Source organism: Equus caballus, chromosome 6 (genome assembly GCF_041296265.1).
Source record: "Equus caballus isolate H_3958 breed thoroughbred chromosome 6, TB-T2T, whole genome shotgun sequence".
In the NCBI taxonomy this organism is placed as follows: domain Eukaryota; kingdom Metazoa; phylum Chordata; class Mammalia; order Perissodactyla; family Equidae; genus Equus; species Equus caballus.
In genome coordinates this window covers 88437926-88456756 of record NC_091689.1, presented here as the reverse complement: position 1 = coordinate 88456756, position 18831 = coordinate 88437926, and the positions used below count along the sequence as shown (strand labels likewise).

Genomic DNA, 18831 nt, shown 5'->3' with positions numbered 1-18831 from the left:
CAGGAAGGGCTCGCCAGCCTGGATGTACCAGGCACTCAGTGGGTGGCTCCAGCCCCTGCCTCCTGTCATCAGCGTAAATGCATTCATCTCTACAATATGACAAATTTCATATCCTCCCATTCTCTTTCCTGCATTATTGATGGGCTGTACACTTTTCAAAAATCAATTAGATCGGGGCGTGGAGCTGGAGTTAAAAGAAGCCTTTAAAAGTCTGCACCTCTTGTTTATGCTGTTTTGAATAGGAACAGATAAAGCTTTCCCTCTGATTTGAATAAGTGAAGCCCAGGGCTGGGTTGGCTGTGATTGGCCAGGACAAGGAAAATGTGGTTAAGATGCAAACACAAGCAAATATAAGACAGTGTCTGTGCAGCCATTGCTAAGCTGAGGCTGCAGGACCTGGAGCCTCCCACTTTGGGGTGGCTCTTCCATCCCACCGCTGCTTCCTCACCAGCGCAGTGGGAAGACCAGTGGGAGAGGAGACAAGGTAAGGCTGGTTTGGTTTTTGAGTGCTACTCTGCCGAACAAGAAAGAAAGGGAAGGGAGAGGAGGTTGAAATTTCCCAGTTTTGTCGTCTTGGATGAAGCTTTTAAAGGGTTGAACTAAGAGTTGTGACTAGTTTTGCCAACTTACTGCTGAGAAGTCAAGGGCGTTTTTAGAGACCACTGAACAGAAAAGGGCACATCTTCAAAAGCTGGGAAAGATGGAGAAGACCCCTTTCACCTATCTCAGAAAGACGGTGTGGGACAAGACAGAAGTTAAAACCAGCTTCCTCTGCTTGGGGGTCTCTTCCTAAGGGTATCTCGGTAAGAATTAGGGAACACTGGCTTTGAACCTGGGGATTCCCCAGGAGTTTCTGCAGTCACCTCAAAGGGTGCTGAATTAATAGTAGGACTTGGGGAGGAGAGGGGGAGAGACTGAGCTTGGGGACTTTGATGTCATGGATGGAAGCACATTTTCTGGGGGTTCCAGTATGGCAGGAAGTCCCTTCTTTGAGCATGTCCTCTCCTGCATTTGGGGAAGCCTGGCCCAGGGAGCCTTTTCCTGCCTGGAGAGGTCCTGCTGGGAAACGGGCCTGCTTTCGCCCTGAGACTGCCAGTCGGCGTGGCTTTTACTGGGTGGACACTGCTCTGTGTCCAAGAAAGGAATTTATTGGCCCTTGTCCCCTTCCCTTAGTTGGGTCACGGCATTTGCCTTTAGTGACTGAAATCTAGGGTCTGAAGAAAACCTGAATAAATATTTCCCGGCAGTTCTTAGCAGCACAGGGTGAGGCCGCGCAAGTTATCCAATGAAATCCCCAAACATCGGCTGCTCCACGCCATCGCTCTGCTGTAGTCCTGCGACAGCAGGAGACAAAGGCAGCTTGTTTCTTGTGTTTTTGCCAAAGGCCGTGCTAGATAATGGCCCATATTCGCCGACCCTGGCTTCTTCCAGGGAGGCTCAAGGAAAAAGTGACAGACAGGCTCCTCTGAATGAGTGCAACATGCTTCCAAATAGCAACTCTCCGTCCAGTCCTTTCTGGGTGGGTTTTTATCATATGTAAGTCCGTCAAGCCCTTCCTTTTTCCTTTGCCTCTTAGGAGCTTCCATCAGTTAGGCGTATGATCGTCAGATTGCAAGCTCCTTGAGAGCAAGAACCAAGCAGGCATTGCAGTTCTATAAAGCCCCTGGGTGACCATGAACGGGTGTAGGTGCTTGATAACCCTAGACACGCCTTGAATAGAAACCCGCATGGACTTCTCTTCACCGCTTCTTCCCTCCCTCTCCCCACCCTGCCTTGTGGGCGCCACGGCTCAGCTGGCTTCTTGGGGTCTGTGAGAGTTGGGGGGGCGAGGAGGGCATCTGCCCACAGGCAGACCAGGCCATGCCACCTTCCCCTACCGGTACCCAGCCTGGCCCTGCCGTGTACTTTCCCTTTTCTTCTGTGAGGCATAGGGAATATATTAGTCATGTGACAAAAGCAGGACTGATAACTTGAGTTTTAGGATAGTTTACTTTAAAAAATCTGGAAAGTAAAAGCCCAAAGAGAAAGTCCAAGAGTTGCCTGTGGAGCGGACCTGGCGCGCAGGGGATCTGGGAAGAGTCAAAGGGAAAGCGAGTGGGAGAAGTTTCCAACCCCGTTTGGAAATATTTATTCCCACATAAGCTTTGCTCTCCATTTGTCGCTGAATTTAAATGAGTTTAGGAAGGGTAGTGGCACATCAAAGTGACTAAAAGCCCAGGCTTTAGGATCAGATACGGATTTCATTCTAGTGCGTGACCTTGGGCAAATTATTTAACCTCTCTGAACCTCAATTTTCCTATGACATCTGATAAAGAAAATATACTCAGCTTATGAGAATTAACTGAGCTAACAGAAAGTGGATCAATGGAGGACCTAACATGTTTACCACCCCTTCAGTAGATAACCGTGGCTGTTACCAGAGCTCTTAACAAGGGAAGTGGCAAGTGGGAAGCAGAACTTCCCTGGAGATCCCTGGGCCATCCAGGCTTATGATGTGAACTTGAACAAGTCATTTCCCCCATTGCTGAAATAGTGCAGGGATGCACCACAAGGACGTGGCAGGATGGCTGACAAGAGATTGGGAAGTGACTTAGGAGAAAAGCTGGACGGATGCCTGCTCCGAGAGGCATCGCCCTAGCTGGCTCTGTGATGTTTCAGTTCCTGGAAGACAAGCACCATGTCTCTGAGCAGCGCCTTCAGGGCTGTGGGCAATGACCCTGGGATCATCACCTGGAGAATAGAGGTGAGCTGGGCTGGAGGCACACCCTCCTCACCACTGGATCTGGGGGGCGGAGTCTGTTGCCCAGTCGGCTGGGGTGACAGCCCTCCTGCCAGCCTAGTCTGCTGCCTGGGGTTCCGGAACAGTGAGAGGCAACATCAAAGTGCATGTGTTCCTATCCTTGACCCCTCCTGGGGGTTCAAAGCAGGTGGGTGGCAGGTGGAGGAAATGCTCCTAGCCCTGGAGTGCAGGGCTCTAAGCAAAAATAAGCTTGTCCTTTATCCAGCCATCTGCTCAGTGAGTCTGCACTTCCACTAAGTGCCCTGGAGAGATGGGCAGTGCCCAGGCCCACCCAGGAGCCCCAAGCCTCCTGGCTGCTTCTGTCGGAAGAATGGAATTTGTCTTCCTCAGGGCTCTGGCTCCTGCAAAGCGGTAGGGGAGGTTTGGGTGGATACTGTGCAGATTTGGGCACAGCTCATTCCCTCTGCTGGGGCTGGAGCCCCTCTGCCTGACTCCCAGCTTCAGCAGTCTGCAGCTGGGAACTGCCCAGGCCTGGGAGCTCCGCCTGCCAGTGTGAGACCCCTCTCCTCACCCCACCTCCCTGCTGTGAGCACCCAGAGCCCTTTCCCAGTCAATTTCAAAAGTAATAGGTACTAAAAGAGTTTCAAAAATCGTGGTATATTTAACACACATTTTACATAGAATACATGCAAGTATGACAGCCAGTTTCGCTCACTTGGAGATAGTGATGAAACTTCATATCTGAGGCCATATGAATGTCTCTGCTAGGACAAGGCATACATACAGGTGACAGATCAGGGCCCTGGCCCAGACTCCAAATACAGGACACTCGTCACGGAGCCTTGTACACCACGGGCTCTTACCCCCCCACAGCCCCACAGAATCCCAGCGTTCTGCTTTCAGACCTGGGCCAGTACTGGGTGGTCAGCAGGGGCATTGGTGTTGGGGGCACGGATGCAGCTGTTCAGCGGCAGGGTTTTACTTGATAGCGTCCCTGCGAAGGGCTGGAGGTGGTGCAGCAAGACAAGCCAAAAGGCCGTGGGGAGGAGGATGGGGTGAAGACAGGAACCCAGATTCAGACCCGGGGCCATGCCGGTGGAGCTCGGCAGAGGCCAGAGGGGTGGCCACGCTAATCCTGTGGCTGGCTGCCACGCCCTGTGAGATGGGTGGGGACATCTCCCCGGGTGCCTGTGCCAAATGATGAAGAGGAGAAGGAGGCTTGTTGGAGGAGGGCGGGGCTTGTGGGGAGGGGAGGAGGGAATGCAGCCTCTACACACCCCTTGTTCTTCCAGAAAATGGAGCTGGCGCTGGTGCCCCTGAATGCCCATGGCAACTTCTATGAGGGGGACTGCTACGTCATCCTCTCGGTGAGCGCCAGCCCCCCCGCCACCCCTTTCCCACAAGCTTCTCCCCTGGGAATCAGCTCTTGAGCTCCACTGAGAGGTCTGATGATGATGCTTATCAGGCCCTGGTACCGCCTTGATTATTCCTTAATGTCAGAGAGAACAGGCCTCCAGTTTGACTAGCAAAGGCCATTCTTAGGCCAGGGTTTTTCATTTTGCATCAGAGGGTGGGGGTGGGGCCCTCAGGCTGAACCTCTGCAGCAGCGAGCAGCCCACAGGCAGCACTCTCTCTCCTGGGCCCAGACCCCAGATTCACCCGGACTGACGTGGTGTCAGGGAGGGCCAGATAAATACAAGGCCGTCTCTGGCCTCCAAGTGCTTGTTCTCGTTGAGGAAACAGTATCCTAGGAGCGGTGCAGATGGACAGACCGGTACTGTGCCAGCTGTGTGAGGCCAGCAGAGCAGCGGCAGGGTGAGGCTGGGGACCAATGTGGGCAGATCCCCCCCAGTCATTTTGAGAACAATAAGTTGCCAACTTGCCCCAGATCTAGGGAGGAATTTGGGCTGCCAGAGCTTGAACCACATAGCAGGTGTGTACAGGGGCCACCGCAGGGAGGGAGGGAGGCCCTGAGTCTGCCAAGGACAGGACACAAGCCACTTTATGCTGCCTCCTTCCCATGCCAGAGGGGCCAGCAGCAAAGAGGGGTGAGCTGGCCCCTGACAGGATCTCTCCGGCTGCCTCCAAGACCCGGAGAGTGGGCAGTCTCCTCTCCCAGGACATCCACTTCTGGATCGGGAAGGACTCCTCTCAGGATGAGCAGAGCTGCGCGGCCATCTATACTACACAGCTGGATGACTACCTGGGGGGCGGCCCCGTGCAGCACCGAGAGGTCCAGTACCATGAGTCCGACACCTTCCGTGGCTACTTCAAGCAGGGCATCATGTGAGTAGTTATGCACCGGGCAAGGACATAAACGGTGGCAGTTTACTAAAGAGGAAACCCAAAGGGCCAGAAGTATGTGAAGAAAGTAATAAGAGAAATGCAAATCAAAGCAGAGCTCCCACTTTGCCTATTAGAATGGCACAGATTCGAGAGCAAGTGGTGCCAGGTGTTGTCGAGGCTATGGGGAACAGGAGCCCTGTGTCCTGCAGGTGGCAGGGAGGACTGGCATGGCAGGAAGAAGTCAGTGGCCACTGAGGCAAATCCCACTCCTGGGTGTATAACTCAGAGGACTTCTTACGTACCCAGGTCTATGAGGGCACATGAACCGGAACATTCACAGCAATATCGTTAGTGGGGGTGGGAAGCTGCAGGCGATGTACAGCGACCATCACTGGGAGACTGGACAGGAAAGATACTCCAACTCCAAGGAGTACTATGCCACAGCTGGAGGCGACGGGTTAGATGCACACCTAACATGTGGACAGATCTTCAAACACGGTGCTTAGTGAACACAGTAAGAAACAGACTTGAAATATATAACAGAATGCCAATTCTTTTTTTTTTTAAAGATTTTATTTTTCCTTTTTCTCCCCAAAGCCCCCTGTACATTGTTGTGCATTCTTAGTTGTGGGTCCTTCTAGTTGTGGCATCTGGGACGCCGCCTTGGCACGGCTTGATGAGCGGTGCCATGACTGTGCCCAGGACTCAAACCGGCGAAACCCTGGGCCACCGCAGCGGAGCACGCGAACTTAACCACTGGGCCACGGGGCCGGCCCCAGAATGCCAATTCTGTTTTAAAAAAACACATGCACACAAAATGATAGGACACTTTGGAATGGAAATAAAAAGATCGATGTTAAACTGTTAGAATGGATGCCTACTAGGGAAAAGAGTGGCAGTAGGGTGTGCAGACAGCAGGGAATACATAATCACTTAAAACAAGAAAGGGGTCTTGTAACGGCCAATGGGGATAATGTTCCATGAACGAAGGAACTAAATTACCTCAAAACTGTGAACTTGAGATTGAAAACAAAAAGAGGAATTCCCATGAGCTCGAGAATTCTGAGGCTGGTCCAAGGCCAGCTTCTTGCAGGTCAGCAGTCCCCACTGACTGAGGACCTGCTGGGCACAAGGCACCACACTGAGTACCAGTGAACCCGAAGACAAAGCCGCTGCCTCTGCTCCAGGGCGCCTGTCTGCGGGACGCCTGGGATGGAGGCTGGGTTGGGGTGAGCGTGGCGGGTCGGGGGGGAGCGGTGTGCAGGAGAGCTGATTCCTGGAGTCGGTTGGTCTTAAGGCCCTGGGGTCGTTAAGGCTTCTGCTGCTGCCCGACTGTGCCCCTCTCCCCGTCACGCACTGACATCCAGACAGCTCCTAGAACACAAGCAGCTCTTCCATGCTGTGGGGACTTGTCCTGCCCATCCCCTCTGTCTAGAGCGCCAGTCCTCTGGTTGTCGGTTCCTATTCCTCTTCATATCTTAAGACTGCCCTGACGTTCTGTCAGAAAGTCTGTCACCAAGTCTGCTTCTGTGGCAGCAGTTAGATACCATCTATATTCACGTGGCTTATTTACTGTCATCACCCACCTAGGCTGAGGCTGCTTCTGTGTAATTCACAGCTGTCCCCCCAGATTCTAGCACACAGCAGGTGTTCAATAAATAACTGAGTGGCTGTTCCCTTAGCTACAAGAAGGGGGGTGTGGCCTCTGGGATGAAGCACGTGGAGACCAACACCTACGACGTGAAGCGGCTGCTACACGTGAAGGGGAAGAGGCACATCAGGGCCACCGAGGTAAGTCCTGCCCAGTCTGTCCTGGGCCCAGGCCCTCTCCAGCTGGCACCTAAGAATTCCTCCTGAACAATGTCTGCCTCTCTCATCGGCAGGTGGAAATGAGCTGGGACAGTTTTAACCGAGGTGATGTCTTCTTGCTGGACCTTGGGAAGGTCATCATCCAGTGGAACGGCCCCGAGAGCAACAGTGGGGAGCGCCTGAAGGTGTGGCTCTTTCCAGTCCTGGTGCTCCCGCCTCTCCCTCAGGCCTGGTCAGGGATGTGCACTCTCTCAGGGGCATTTCCCTTCTTCCTTCCTCGCTGACTCTTCTCTGAGATTCAAGCCGGACCCCTGCTTTTGAGTAGAATCTGTTTTAGAGACCGTCCAAGTGCGTCAGTCTGAGACTCTGCCCTGGCTCCTGAGCATCAGAATAACTCCTATGTCTGGGATCCAGGCTGCTCCTCCCGAAGCCGTCAGGCGGAACGGGGGCCCAGATGAGCTAAAAGCTTCCTTGGGCTTCTTTGACAGGCTATGCTCCTGGCAAAGGATATTCGGGACAGGGAGCGAGGGGGCCGTGCTGAAATAGGAGTGATCGAGGGAGACAAGGAGGCGGCAAGCCCGGAGCTGATGAAGGTCCTTCAGGACACCCTCGGCCGACGCTCCGTTATCAAGCCTGCAGTCCCCGATGAGATCATAGATCAGCAGCAGAAATCAAATATCATGTTGTATCAGTAAGTAGCTAAATCTGGCTGCTGGTTGGAAGGGAGAGGGTGTCCCCTAGAAAACCAAGCACTTCTGCTTGGCTCCTCATTTGGGGTGCAGGCATCCAGCTTTCTTTTAGTCTTTTTTAAGTCTTTTTAGTCTTTCTAGAAGGAGCTTGGTGCTCCCCACTCAAGGAAGCAGCTACTGTCTTTTCTTGGGGCCACTCTTCCCGGTCTCTTGGGAAGTCTCTGCCTTTACTCGGGTCTATACCTGCCCAGGGATGTGGGCGGGATAAAGTCTGGGAGAGACGCACAAAAGTCTCATCTAGACAGCAGAGTCCCTCACATTCCCATCTGCGTGCAAGCCACACCTGTCCTAAGAAGGTCAACTCCACCCAGAGCCTCCACACTAAAACAAAGCCAGGAACATTTCAAATCAGCCACAGCATGCTTTGTAGAAGAGAATGCTCAGGCCCACCTCTCCCCTTCTCCAGTGTCTCAGACTCAGCTGGGCAGCTAGCAGTCACAGAGGTAGCCACGAGGCCTCTGGTCCAGGACTTACTGAACCATGATGTAAGTAGAGCTTGAGTGGGCCTGGCTTGGGGTTGGGGGCCAGACTTGAGAGGCGGACCCTGGGGAAAGGCCTCCTTCTGGCCTCGAGCAGCAGTAACCACTTTTACCCTGACTGCGGCAGGACTGCTACATCCTGGACCAAAGTGGAACCAAGATCTACGTGTGGAAAGGAAGAGGAGCCACAAAGGTTGAGAAACAGACGGCCATGTCTAAAGCCCTGGTAGGAGCTACACCTGTGCAGTATTGTCCAGAAAGTTCTGTAACACTTCTGATGTGCTCAGAGAGCCACAGTAGGCACTTGAGCATCTAACACCGCAGTTACATACATGGATGTCAAAGTCAGACAAACAAGCTGGGATTCGAATCCAGCCTTAATACCATCTCCTGGGGTTGTTGTGAGGATTAAATAGTATTTGTAAAGCACTCAGAACAGTACCTGGCACACGCCCCTGCTCAATAAAAGGTGGCTGTTACTATTGCAGGGGACATCACATATCAAGGTTAATGGCCCTGTCCTCAGGGAGCTTATGGTATCGTGCAGACACATGCAGATGAACCAAGCAGGATGCACTTACAGAGCAGTCAACGGGCGAAAGAACATGATACACTCAGTAGAGTACGTGAGCGCTGAAAGAACCGTCTAGATGATGTTGCAAAAACAATTAGTAACAATCCTAACAGGCCAATGAAAAGATGCCAAAATATCCCACTCAGTCCTTTCCTTGAGGCAGGTAACCTGGTCCCTAGACAGAAGTGAGTTAGAATTTGACTCAATCCCAGAAGGGAGCAATCCTACCAACTGGCTTCAAAGGGGTGAATCCACCAGCCAAGCAAAGAACCCAGCGCACTCCCTGACTGACCTGCCTTTCGGGGGTGGGGGTGTCTGCAGAACTTCATCAAGATGAAGGGCTATCCCAGCAGCACCAATGTGGAGACCGTCAACGATGGCGCCGAGTCAGCCACGTTCAAGCAGCTGTTCCAGAAGTGGTCAGTGAAGGAACAGACCGTCGGCCTGGGGAAAACGTTCAGCGTTGGTAAAATCGGTAGGATTGACCCCAGATAGTCTTCTCACTGCTGGGACTCTCTAGAAGGGCAGGCATGGACGCTCTTCACTCACGGGGTTTCTCCCAACCCCTTCTCTGCAGCTAAAGTTTTCCAGGATAAATTTGATGTGACTCTGCTGCACGACAAACCAGAGGTCGCTGCCCAGGAAAGAATGGTGGACGATGGCAACGGCAAAGTTGAGGTAAGCCCAATGACTGCACCCCAGGGCAGGTGGGCAGGCAGCACTCGCCCTCCTGGCTGCTCTGCTGGAGAGGAGGCGGCGGGTGGTTCTCTGTCTGCTTTGCTTTCCTTTTCACCTCTGGCACCTCGGGAGTATTCTCTATGAGGTGTCGAGTCTGCAGAGGTTTCCCACAATTCCTCAGGGAAGTGAAAGGCAGATACTCCGTGTGCTATCAACAACTCGCCTGGCAGATAGATTCAAATCATGTCTGGGCTGTGATGGGGATGCACCTGACCAGGGACGATCCGGTTCTCGGGATTCAAATCATGCAAATGTGCCAAGCCCTCACCACCGGGAAGGAAGAGCCGGCGGGGGAGGGGCACTTTGAGTAGATAGTAGTGCCTTATCCGTCTGGATTTACTGTTAAGCACGGCCCAGTTCCCTTCAGGTAGTTGTCTCTTCAAACACGACCCCCATCCCTGAGTTATTGTGTCTCCTTCTATGGCCAGGTCTGGAGAATTGAAAACCTGGAGCTGGTCCCCGTGGAGCATCAGTGGTATGGCTTCTTTTATGGGGGAGACTGCTACCTGGTTCTCTATACGTATGAGGTGAGCGGGAAGCCACACTACATCTTGTACATCTGGCAGGTAAGCCTGGGGTAGGCTCTCAGCTTTGGGGCTTGATGCCTCCTCTGGCCACTGAGTGGGGTTGGGGGCAGCAGGGGCCTATCTCTCCCCTCTCACCACCGCAGGGCCGCCACGCCTCACAGGATGAACTGGCAGCCTCGGCATACCAGGCGGTGGAGCTGGACCGGCAGTTTGATGGGGCCCCTGTGCAGGTCCGGGTTGCCATGGGGAAGGAGCCCCGCCACTTCATGGCCATCTTCAAAGGGAAGCTGGTTATCTTTGAGGTGAGAACCCTCAGATAAAGTCACACCATGAGCAGGAACGCTCAGAACCAACAAGTGCGCAGGGGGCTACGGGAGAGGAGAGGAGGGGCAGGGAGCAGGGCTCGGGGTAGACATAGACAAGAAGGTGGTCAGTCTCTTTAAGACACTCAAGTGAACCCCACTGCCTGAATAATGTTCAAGGTCTTTCCTAAGCTGACCCACGTTACCTGTGCAGGTGCGTTAGTTACTCTGGGCTCCCTAACCTACACACGCCACTCAGTCAGATGGGTCTCCTCACTAGACCTCACATGTGCCTTAACAGGCCCCATCCACCCTCCCCCCCAAGTGTGCCCCTTCAAATTCAAGTCCCACATCTTCCATGAAGCCCTGGCTGAAGCACTGCCAGGAATGTGTAATGTCGCATGCTTGATAGCACACGAGCCTGTGGTTAAGTCCTAGTCTTATCACTTATGAGCCAGGTTTCTAAGCCTCAGTCTCCCCATCTGTACCGTGGGATGATAACACCTGCTTCACAGAGTTATTAAGAGGATCAGTGAGGGGGCCGGCCCATGGCCAAGTGGTTAAGTTTGCGTGTTCTGCTTCGGCTGCCCAGGGTTTCACCGGTTCGGATCCTGGGCACGGACATGGCATTGCTCATCAAGCCATGTTGAGGCGGCGTCCCAGATGCCACAACTAGAAGGACCCACAACTAAAAATATACAACTGTGTATCAGGGGACTTTGGGAGAAAAAGGAAAAATTTTTTAAATTTAAAAAAAGAGGATCAATGAAATGATGTAGGTAATAGAGCATGGCATATAATAAAGGTCTCAGAATGAAAGAGAATATTATTGGTACCGTAACCCCAGCTCACCCCAACCTCTCCCAGCTAGCCTAGAAGCTCTTCAGGGGCAAAGATGGTATCAAATACATCCACGTTCTCCACGAGGGCTAGCCCAGTCTCTGCTCACATGGTGCTCCTTAGAACCACACTCTGCTTTCCTCCTTCCCTCTAGGGCGGGACTTCCAGGAAGGGAAATGCCGAACCTGATCCTCCAGTGAGGCTCTTCCAGATTCAAGGAAATGACAAATCTAACGCCAAAGCAGTGGAGGTTCCAGCCTTCACCTCCTCCCTAAACTCCAATGATGTCTTTCTGCTGCGGACCCAGGCAGAGCACTACCTGTGGTTTGGCAAGGTAGGATGTCTGGGCCCAGTGGTCACACCAGCCCCGGGGAGCCAGCCCTGTGCCTGCCCCCCTCAGCAAGGGCAAAGGAACTGGAGAGCAGGCTGGAGCAGTCCTCAAAAAGAGGAGCCTTCCTCCAAAGGCTCTACAAAAGGACTGCCAGCATTCCCCACGATTAGGCCTCCAATTAGAAATTCACCGACAGCACCGCTCAAACCCAGGAGACACTCTATATGCTTCTGCATGGACAGAGGCAGGATAAGCTGATCTTTCCACACCAGTTTGGCAGATTGTAAATCATATCTGAACAAAAACACTAAAAATGTGATCTTTGTCAATTCAGATTGCATCTGCATTAAAAAGCACTAAAACTAAAATTGTTTTACAAAAGAGAATGGAACAGGAAAAGATGCTCAACATCATTAATCATTAGGGAAATGCAAATGAAAACCACAATGAGGTACCACTACACACCTATTAGAATGGCTAAAAAAAATTGATAATATCAAGTGTAGACAAGGATGCAGAACAACAGGAACTTTCACACATTGCTGGTGGGAATGCAAATATGACCTTTGGAAAACAATTTGACAGTTTCTTATAAAACATACACTTACCATATGATCCAGCAGTCCCACCCCTGGGTATTTACTCAAGTGAAATAAAAAACTATCTTCACACAAAAATCTGTACACGAATGTTTATAGCACCTTTATTCACAATCTCCAAAAGCTGGAAGCAACTCAACTGGAGAAAGGAGAAACAGGGGTACATCCATACAGTGGAATACTACTCAGCAACACAAAGGAACGGACACTCACAACAACAAGGGTGAATCTCAAATGCATTATGCTATGTGACAGAAGGCAGACTCAAAGGCTACAGAGTGTATGATGCCACTTATGACATTCTGGAAAAGGCAAAACTATCGTGATGGAGAACAGACTAGTGGTTGCCAAAGGTTAGGGACTCGGGAGGGCTTAACCACAAAGGGGCAGACCAGGGGAATCTCTCGGTGGGTTGAGGCAACTATTCTATATCTTTGTTGTGGTGGTGGTGACATGATTCCATGCATTTGTCAAGACTCATAGAACTGTGTGACAAAAAGAATGAATTATCCTTTACGTAATTTTAAAAATGAATTTAAGTTTTTCTTCTTAAAAAAAAAATCAACAGTAGGTGCTAAAATTCCAACTGAAGCCAAAACAAAGGTGACTCTTGTCAGCATCCGCTGTGGGTTTCAGAGTCTAGTCCTGTCCTTTGCCACCACACCGTGTCTCCCCCACTTCCCAGCACTAGAACAAACTTATGCATCTGCTCGTCCTGAGGTACTGTGGCTTGGTAGCTGATCCCGGCTACACTGAGCTATTAGTCTCAGAAGCTTTCTTTCCCACATCACTGTGCCCGTGTGTGACTAACATCTGTGCTCTCCTCACCCACTCTCAGGGGTCGAGTGGGGACGAGCGGGCGGTGGCGAAGGAGCTGGCTGGGCTTCTCTGTGACGGCAGTGAGAACACTGTGGCCGAGGGCCAGGAGCCTGCTGAGTTCTGGGACCTGCTGGGAGGGAAAATTCCCTATGCCAATGACAAAAGGTACGGGATCACAGCATCCCCTCCTCCGGGCGCCCCCTGCCTCCCACGCCTGTGAACTGCACAGGATTTCTAAGCAGCTCAGTTCCTCTAAATGAACTCTATTGCAGACTACAGCAGGAAATCCTAGATGTCCAGTCCCGTCTCTTTGAATGCTCCAATAAGACTGGCCGGTTCATTGTCACTGAGATCACAGACTTCACCCAGGATGACCTGAACCCCGGTGATGTGATGCTCCTGGATACCTGGGACCAGGTAAGACATAGCCAGGGAGCTTGGAACAAATGACAAAGATCCCCATAGTCTAGGCTATTTTTTGTGTAGTACCTCCACCCCAGAATAACGCCGGGGTAGCTCTGGACCATCTCTAGTCAATCAGGTGTTCGTCAGTTGTGACCAAAGGAAGAGCCTGCTTTTCACTAGGGTTGGAGAGAAAAGAATGTTGTTTAAAACGCACCATCCTGGGAATTTTCCCACCTTGCTTTGGGAAAACCAGGCCCTCCTCTCATCATACACCTCTTTCTCTCAGGATGGATAGCAGCAGGCTCCACACCCAGAGACATGGGCCTGATAGGGAACAAAGGGGTGTGGAAGGGCTATCTTCAAGGCAACCTCCTCCACACCCCATTTTCTTCAGTTTGGCTCAGCAAATACACTCGGCACCTCCTCTTCCTCCATGCTAGTCACTGCTAGGTGTGTTGTCACCAAGGTGAAGGGCCTGCAGTCAGAGTTTACAGGCCGACGTAGGCACTGGACATAGAAACATCATTTTATCATGATGGAGGTATATACAAGGTGCCATGGGAGCACAAATTAGGGGCACTCAACACAGTTTAGGGGCTCAGAGAAGACCTCCTGGAGGAGATGGCTCCCAGGCTGAATCTCAAAGGAGGGGTAGGCATTACTCAGGTAAAGGGGGCACTCCGGGCAAAGGAGACAGCACTAATGTGAAAGTGAGGCATGAAATATTATAGGACACGGGGCACTGCAAGACATAGCATTATTGCGTAAGGAGAGCCAAGGAGCTAGAGATGAAGTTGAAGAAGTAGGCATGCGCCTGACCTACCATGTCAAGAGGTTTGAAATTTATCCTTGAAAACTACTGAAATTTAGGCAGGTGAGTGACATGATCAGACTGCGCTTTAGACAGATCACTCCAGCAACTGTAGGAGAGGAGGGATGGAGGGATGGGCGTGAGAAAAACGAAAAGTGTACACTGGGAGGGCAGTCAGGAGACTATTGTCATAGCGAGAGCTGCTGCGGGTCTGCAGAGGAGCAGTGGAGGAGGGGTGAAGCGCTGGTGTCAGATTTGACAGATGCATAGGAGGTAAGGTGGCCAGCCTTGTGACCCAGTAGACATGGGGATGTCTAGGATAACTCCCAGGTTACTGCCCTGGGTGACTGGGTGGGTGCCACTCGCCAATAATGGAGACACAGATACAAGTTTAGAGAGGAAGAGCTACTTTTGGGGGTGTTCTATTTGAGGTGTTTGGAGACAACCAAGAACGGGTGTTTTGCGAGAAGCTGGATTCAGGAAGCTGAAGTTCAGAGGGAGAGCTCAGGACTCGAGATGGAGATCTGGGACATAGACGTGGCAATTAAAATCACAAATCAAGCTGATTCTGGGAAATCCTTTCTCTGCTGAGGCTGTGAATTGCTGAGGGCAGCGCATAAGATCTGGCACTTAGTCCTTGGTATGGGCATGTTAACACATATGCAATCCCTACCCCAACAGGTGTTCTTGTGGATTGGGGCTGAGGCCAACGCCACAGAGAAGGAGAGAGCCCTTGCCACAGCCCAGGAGTACCTGAGCACTCACCCCAGCGGCCGAGACGCCGACACGCCAATCCTGATCATTAAACAGGGCTTCGAGCCTCCCATCTTCACAGGCTGGTTCTTGGCCTGGGACTCTCACATTTGGAGCGTAAGAACAGGGAGAATGGGAAGACATTTGTCCTGCCAGGGGGCTCAGCATTAACAGCATGGTGGGAAGGTGGGGTACCCTCGGGCCGAGTAAATCTGTATCTGACTCCCTCTCCTGCTGTTTACTTTTCTTTCTTTCCCACCCACGACAGCACTGAGTCCAGTTAGAGAACTCACAGCTTGTCCCAGGAATAGGCAGTGTGTGGAAGTAATAAACAGTGTATGAAATATACCCACACATACGATCTTTTTGAGCTGTACAACCATCCTGACAGCTAGGGCAGACACTGTGTCCCGTGTTATAGATGAGGAAGCTTAGAGGAGAAGTTATTTGTCTAAAGCCACAATTAACCAGTATGAAGAAGCCAGGTCTTCTGACTCCTATCAACTGCTCTGTCTTATATCTCATATGGAGGATTGAGGGGACGCCAGCGATGAATGCAGGTCATGTTGTAGTACATTCCAACCCTGCATGGACCCTGAAGGGGGGAACTTTCATTTTTGTTTATCCATGAAATGTCTTCTCTGGCTTTTTTGCTTTTCCCAAAAGTACAGACACTGCTTGAGATGCCCCTCCCCTATGAGCAGCACCTCATCCTGTGTCTTCCATCTCTTCTCTCCAGGCAGGGAAATCATATGAACAGTTAAAGGAAGAGCTGGGAGACGCCGCTGCCATCACGAGAATCACTGCTGTGAGCTCGCTTTGCTCTTGGAGAAGCAAGTCACATGGGCAGCCAGAGTCAGAGGGAAACAGCAAATGTTACAGGCGCCACATGGGCGAAACCCCTCACGTCCTTCTCAGATCACTCTAGGGGTCTACTTTGATATAAAGATTGCTCTAATCAATAGAAAAGCAGGTTTTAGAGCCAAGTTCCTTATTTTACTGCCTTCCAGAATTTAGAAGAGACTTGCTGTTTAAAAAATAATAACAAAAACTAGTTTTATTATTCAACTCTGTCATTCAGGGCAGACTAAATTGACTGGCAGTATTTTTCAGAAATAACAACCCAAATGATCCGTTTATCAGTTTCTGACAGTGGATCCACAGAGACTCAGGCCGTTACCATGATTTTAGTGGCTGAGAGCGTCCAACAGCTCTTTAACGTAAGGACACGTGCATGGCACCGGGTGTCCAACCACGCGGCAGCCTTGCCCTCGTGCTCTGCAAACTCAGGATTCCAAAGCTAATGGCGATGTAGCATCTCTAAAATGTATTTAACAAAAAGAGGACTTCAATTTGAAGTCATTTAAAGGCTGGAAATGTAGATCCTAAGTAAAAGTGCCCAGAGAAGAGATGTGCTCACAAGATTTAAAGGAGATTTAAGCACAGCATTTATGCCAAACTAGCTATATGGGATTTACCATATAGCTGAATCAGCTTTCCCAAGAAAGACCCCAGAATCTGAATATTTTAGATTCCCAGATGATTCGGACATGCAGCCAGGTTTGTGGACCACTGTCCTAAAAGATGATTACAAAGGGTGAAGTGGTATAAACCAAAATGTTAAATATCATACACAGAGAACTTCAAATGTGCAGATTGCAGGCCTTTACCCTGCGTCTACATTCTTACCTTATCTTACCTAGGACATGAGGAACGCAACCCTCTCCCTGAATTCTGAGCCAAAATATTACCCTATAGAAGTTCTGTTGAAAAATCAGAATCAGGAGCTGCCTGAGGATGTGAACCCCGCCAAAAAGGAGGTGAGTGGCTGAAGGAACTGTGTCTGACATCAGTGGAGCTCTCCTTGAGTAAAAGCATCGTCTCCGTAGATAGCCTAGGACAGTTCTGGCTCATTGCAGGCAGTCCACAGACATTTGAGCCACCCGGTAGCTCAAGTCAAAAACCTAGGGCTCCCTCTTGATTCTTTTTTCTCACCTCCCACATCAATCCATCTGCTAGTCTCTGTCCACTCCTGTCCATCTCTCTGCTGCCAGTCTGGTCCAGCCATCATGGACTATACCCCTGTCCCTACAGTCTGTTCCCCACGTAACAGCCAACGGGCTTTTAAAACAAAGGACACTGTTCCATCTAAAACCCCTCGACTGGCTTTCCACTGCACGTAGAAAGCAGTCCAAAGTCCTTCCCAGGGCTCCAAGGCCCTCCACAATCTGCCCTGCCCACCTCTCTGATTCCATCTCACCTACCACTATCCTCTTCACTCACCACCCTGTAGCCAGTGGCTGCTCTTCTGTCCTCAAATACGCTCACTACAGCCTTTGAGCCTTACACTTGCTATTGCTCCTGCCTGAAAAATCACTCTCCTTCTAGATCATCAGAGCCAGCTCCTTCTCATTATTGAGGTCTCAGCTTCAATGTCACCTCCCAAGGAAGGCCTCCCTTGACCACCATACCTGACACTGCCCCCCCAGCCCCTCCAGGCCCTTTATGCTGTTCATTGCCTATCTCCCCCTCTAGTGATATCCTTAAGAGCAAGGACCTTGTCTGTCTTGTCTTGTTCACCACGATAGTCTCAGCTTTTCAGCACCTTAAACAGTGCCTGGCAGATAGTAGGCACTCCTTAAGTTTTGGCTGAATGAATTAACATATTCATCTTGAATGAATGAATGAGTTTTCCCCTTGAAGGATTTGATTTGGGAAGGATCTCTGGATTCTCCACAGTGTTTTATCTAACCAACTCTTAAGTTTCTGGACTACAACTTTCTTGAAAACAGAGGCCATATCATAATAATTTCACTTGGATAGAAAATATTCATTAAGCATCAACAATTAAATGTTAGAATTTTATGCTCTCAACAAGATCCGCCTGATCTTGCATTTGAACATGCCTGGATAAAAACAGCAGATAAGGGCTTAAAGCAAGGAAGACCGTCACTTGATTCAGTTCTCCATTCAGCCAAAAGCTAATGTCTAGAATTCATTCATAATATATAACCCATTTCTTGTCCTTCTGGCAAGAAACTGGTGCCAGGTGGGACCGTGAGAAAAGTGAATCTCGTCAGTCCTTCCACAGGCCAAGATGGGACTCCACAACCTGAAGAACCCTCCAATGAATAATTTAAGTCTACTTTACTTTCTGAAAAACTCACCCTACTTCCCCATTCTAGGACCCACCTAGAACTCTCTCTTGGCTCCACTCTCCCCACCACTGTTGGCAGTGACGGGTGCCACGGCTTCCTTCTAACTAGAAACTTTGTTTTCTCTCCTAGAATTACCTCTCTGAACAGGACTTTGTTTCTGTGTTTGGCATCACAAGAGGGCAATTTGCTGCTCTGCCTGGCTGGAAACAGCTCCAAATGAAGAAAGAAAAGGGGCTTTTCTAAGATAAGAAAGCATATGCCTATTGAAAGACCACAGAAGAGAGCAGATAGTGCCAATATAAGGAAAGAATTTATCTACCAGTTTTTGCCTAACATCTAGCTACTTAATTTAGATACAGTATGGTCTGCAAACCACAGCATGTTCTCCATTTTCTCATCCCTGCCTTCCTTAGTTGTTATACACCTAAAATGTTAACCACCTACTTCTTGATCTTTGAGGCCTTCTGGCTAAAGCCTCAGCAAAAAACACTAAAACTGCATGAATCTTGAGAAGTCAAAACTAAGAGAACAAAAAAAAAGTTTAAAGTGTTTACTATTGGGGCAAAGACCTAAGTTGTTTTAGATTTTAAGATCGGTATTCCCAAAACCTATTTAACTCACACATCATTGAAGTTATTCACATATGTACCCTAAAGTCAAAATCCAAATGCCCACATCTGTATGTGCCAGAGGTTTTTAACTTTTCAAATACAGATACCTGTATGAGCAAACGAGAGGAGTTCGTTTCAGTGCTTTGGGCTTCCGTTATGGTAATTATTTTGTGTTATGTTGGGAGGAACGCGTCAGCACTGGGGAAGTAAAGAGGCGCTGTGCAGTGAGCTCTCTGCATAACTGGACACTGTAATTCCTGTTCCTGGCACAGAATGCCAAAATCTGCCTTACGGCTGTCC

At 50.3% G+C, this 18831-nt stretch overlaps 1 protein-coding gene across 1 annotated transcript; it reads left to right on the top strand.

Annotated features, from left to right (window-relative positions):
* The first annotated feature begins 345 nt into the window (after positions 1-345).
* AVIL (advillin) lies at positions 346-18651 on the top strand. The gene is made up of 20 exons (XM_070271824.1): positions 346-484; positions 2659-2743; positions 4033-4107; positions 4830-5026; positions 6709-6817; positions 6910-7020; positions 7324-7526; positions 7991-8069; positions 8191-8289; positions 8959-9112; positions 9215-9315; positions 9804-9941; positions 10046-10204; positions 11199-11378; positions 12813-12958; positions 13066-13210; positions 14691-14879; positions 15502-15570; positions 16466-16582; positions 18050-18651. Exons 2-20 carry the CDS (start codon positions 2678-2680, stop codon positions 18161-18163), a joined length of 2451 nt encoding a protein of 816 aa, XP_070127925.1. The 5' UTR covers positions 346-484; positions 2659-2677; the 3' UTR covers positions 18164-18651.
* The last annotated feature ends 180 nt before the right edge of the window (positions 18652-18831 follow it).

Coding starts and splice junctions, on each gene's coding strand:
- AVIL (XM_070271824.1), top strand. CDS start 2,678: ATGTCTCTGAGCAGCGCCTTCAGGGCTGTGGGCAATGACCCTGGGATC. Junction 5,027..6,708: donor TACTTCAAGCAGGGCATCAT/GTGAGTAGTTAT, acceptor CTGTTCCCTTAG/CTACAAGAAGGGGGGTGTGG. Junction 9,942..10,045: donor ACATCTTGTACATCTGGCAG/GTAAGCCTGGGG, acceptor TCACCACCGCAG/GGCCGCCACGCCTCACAGGA.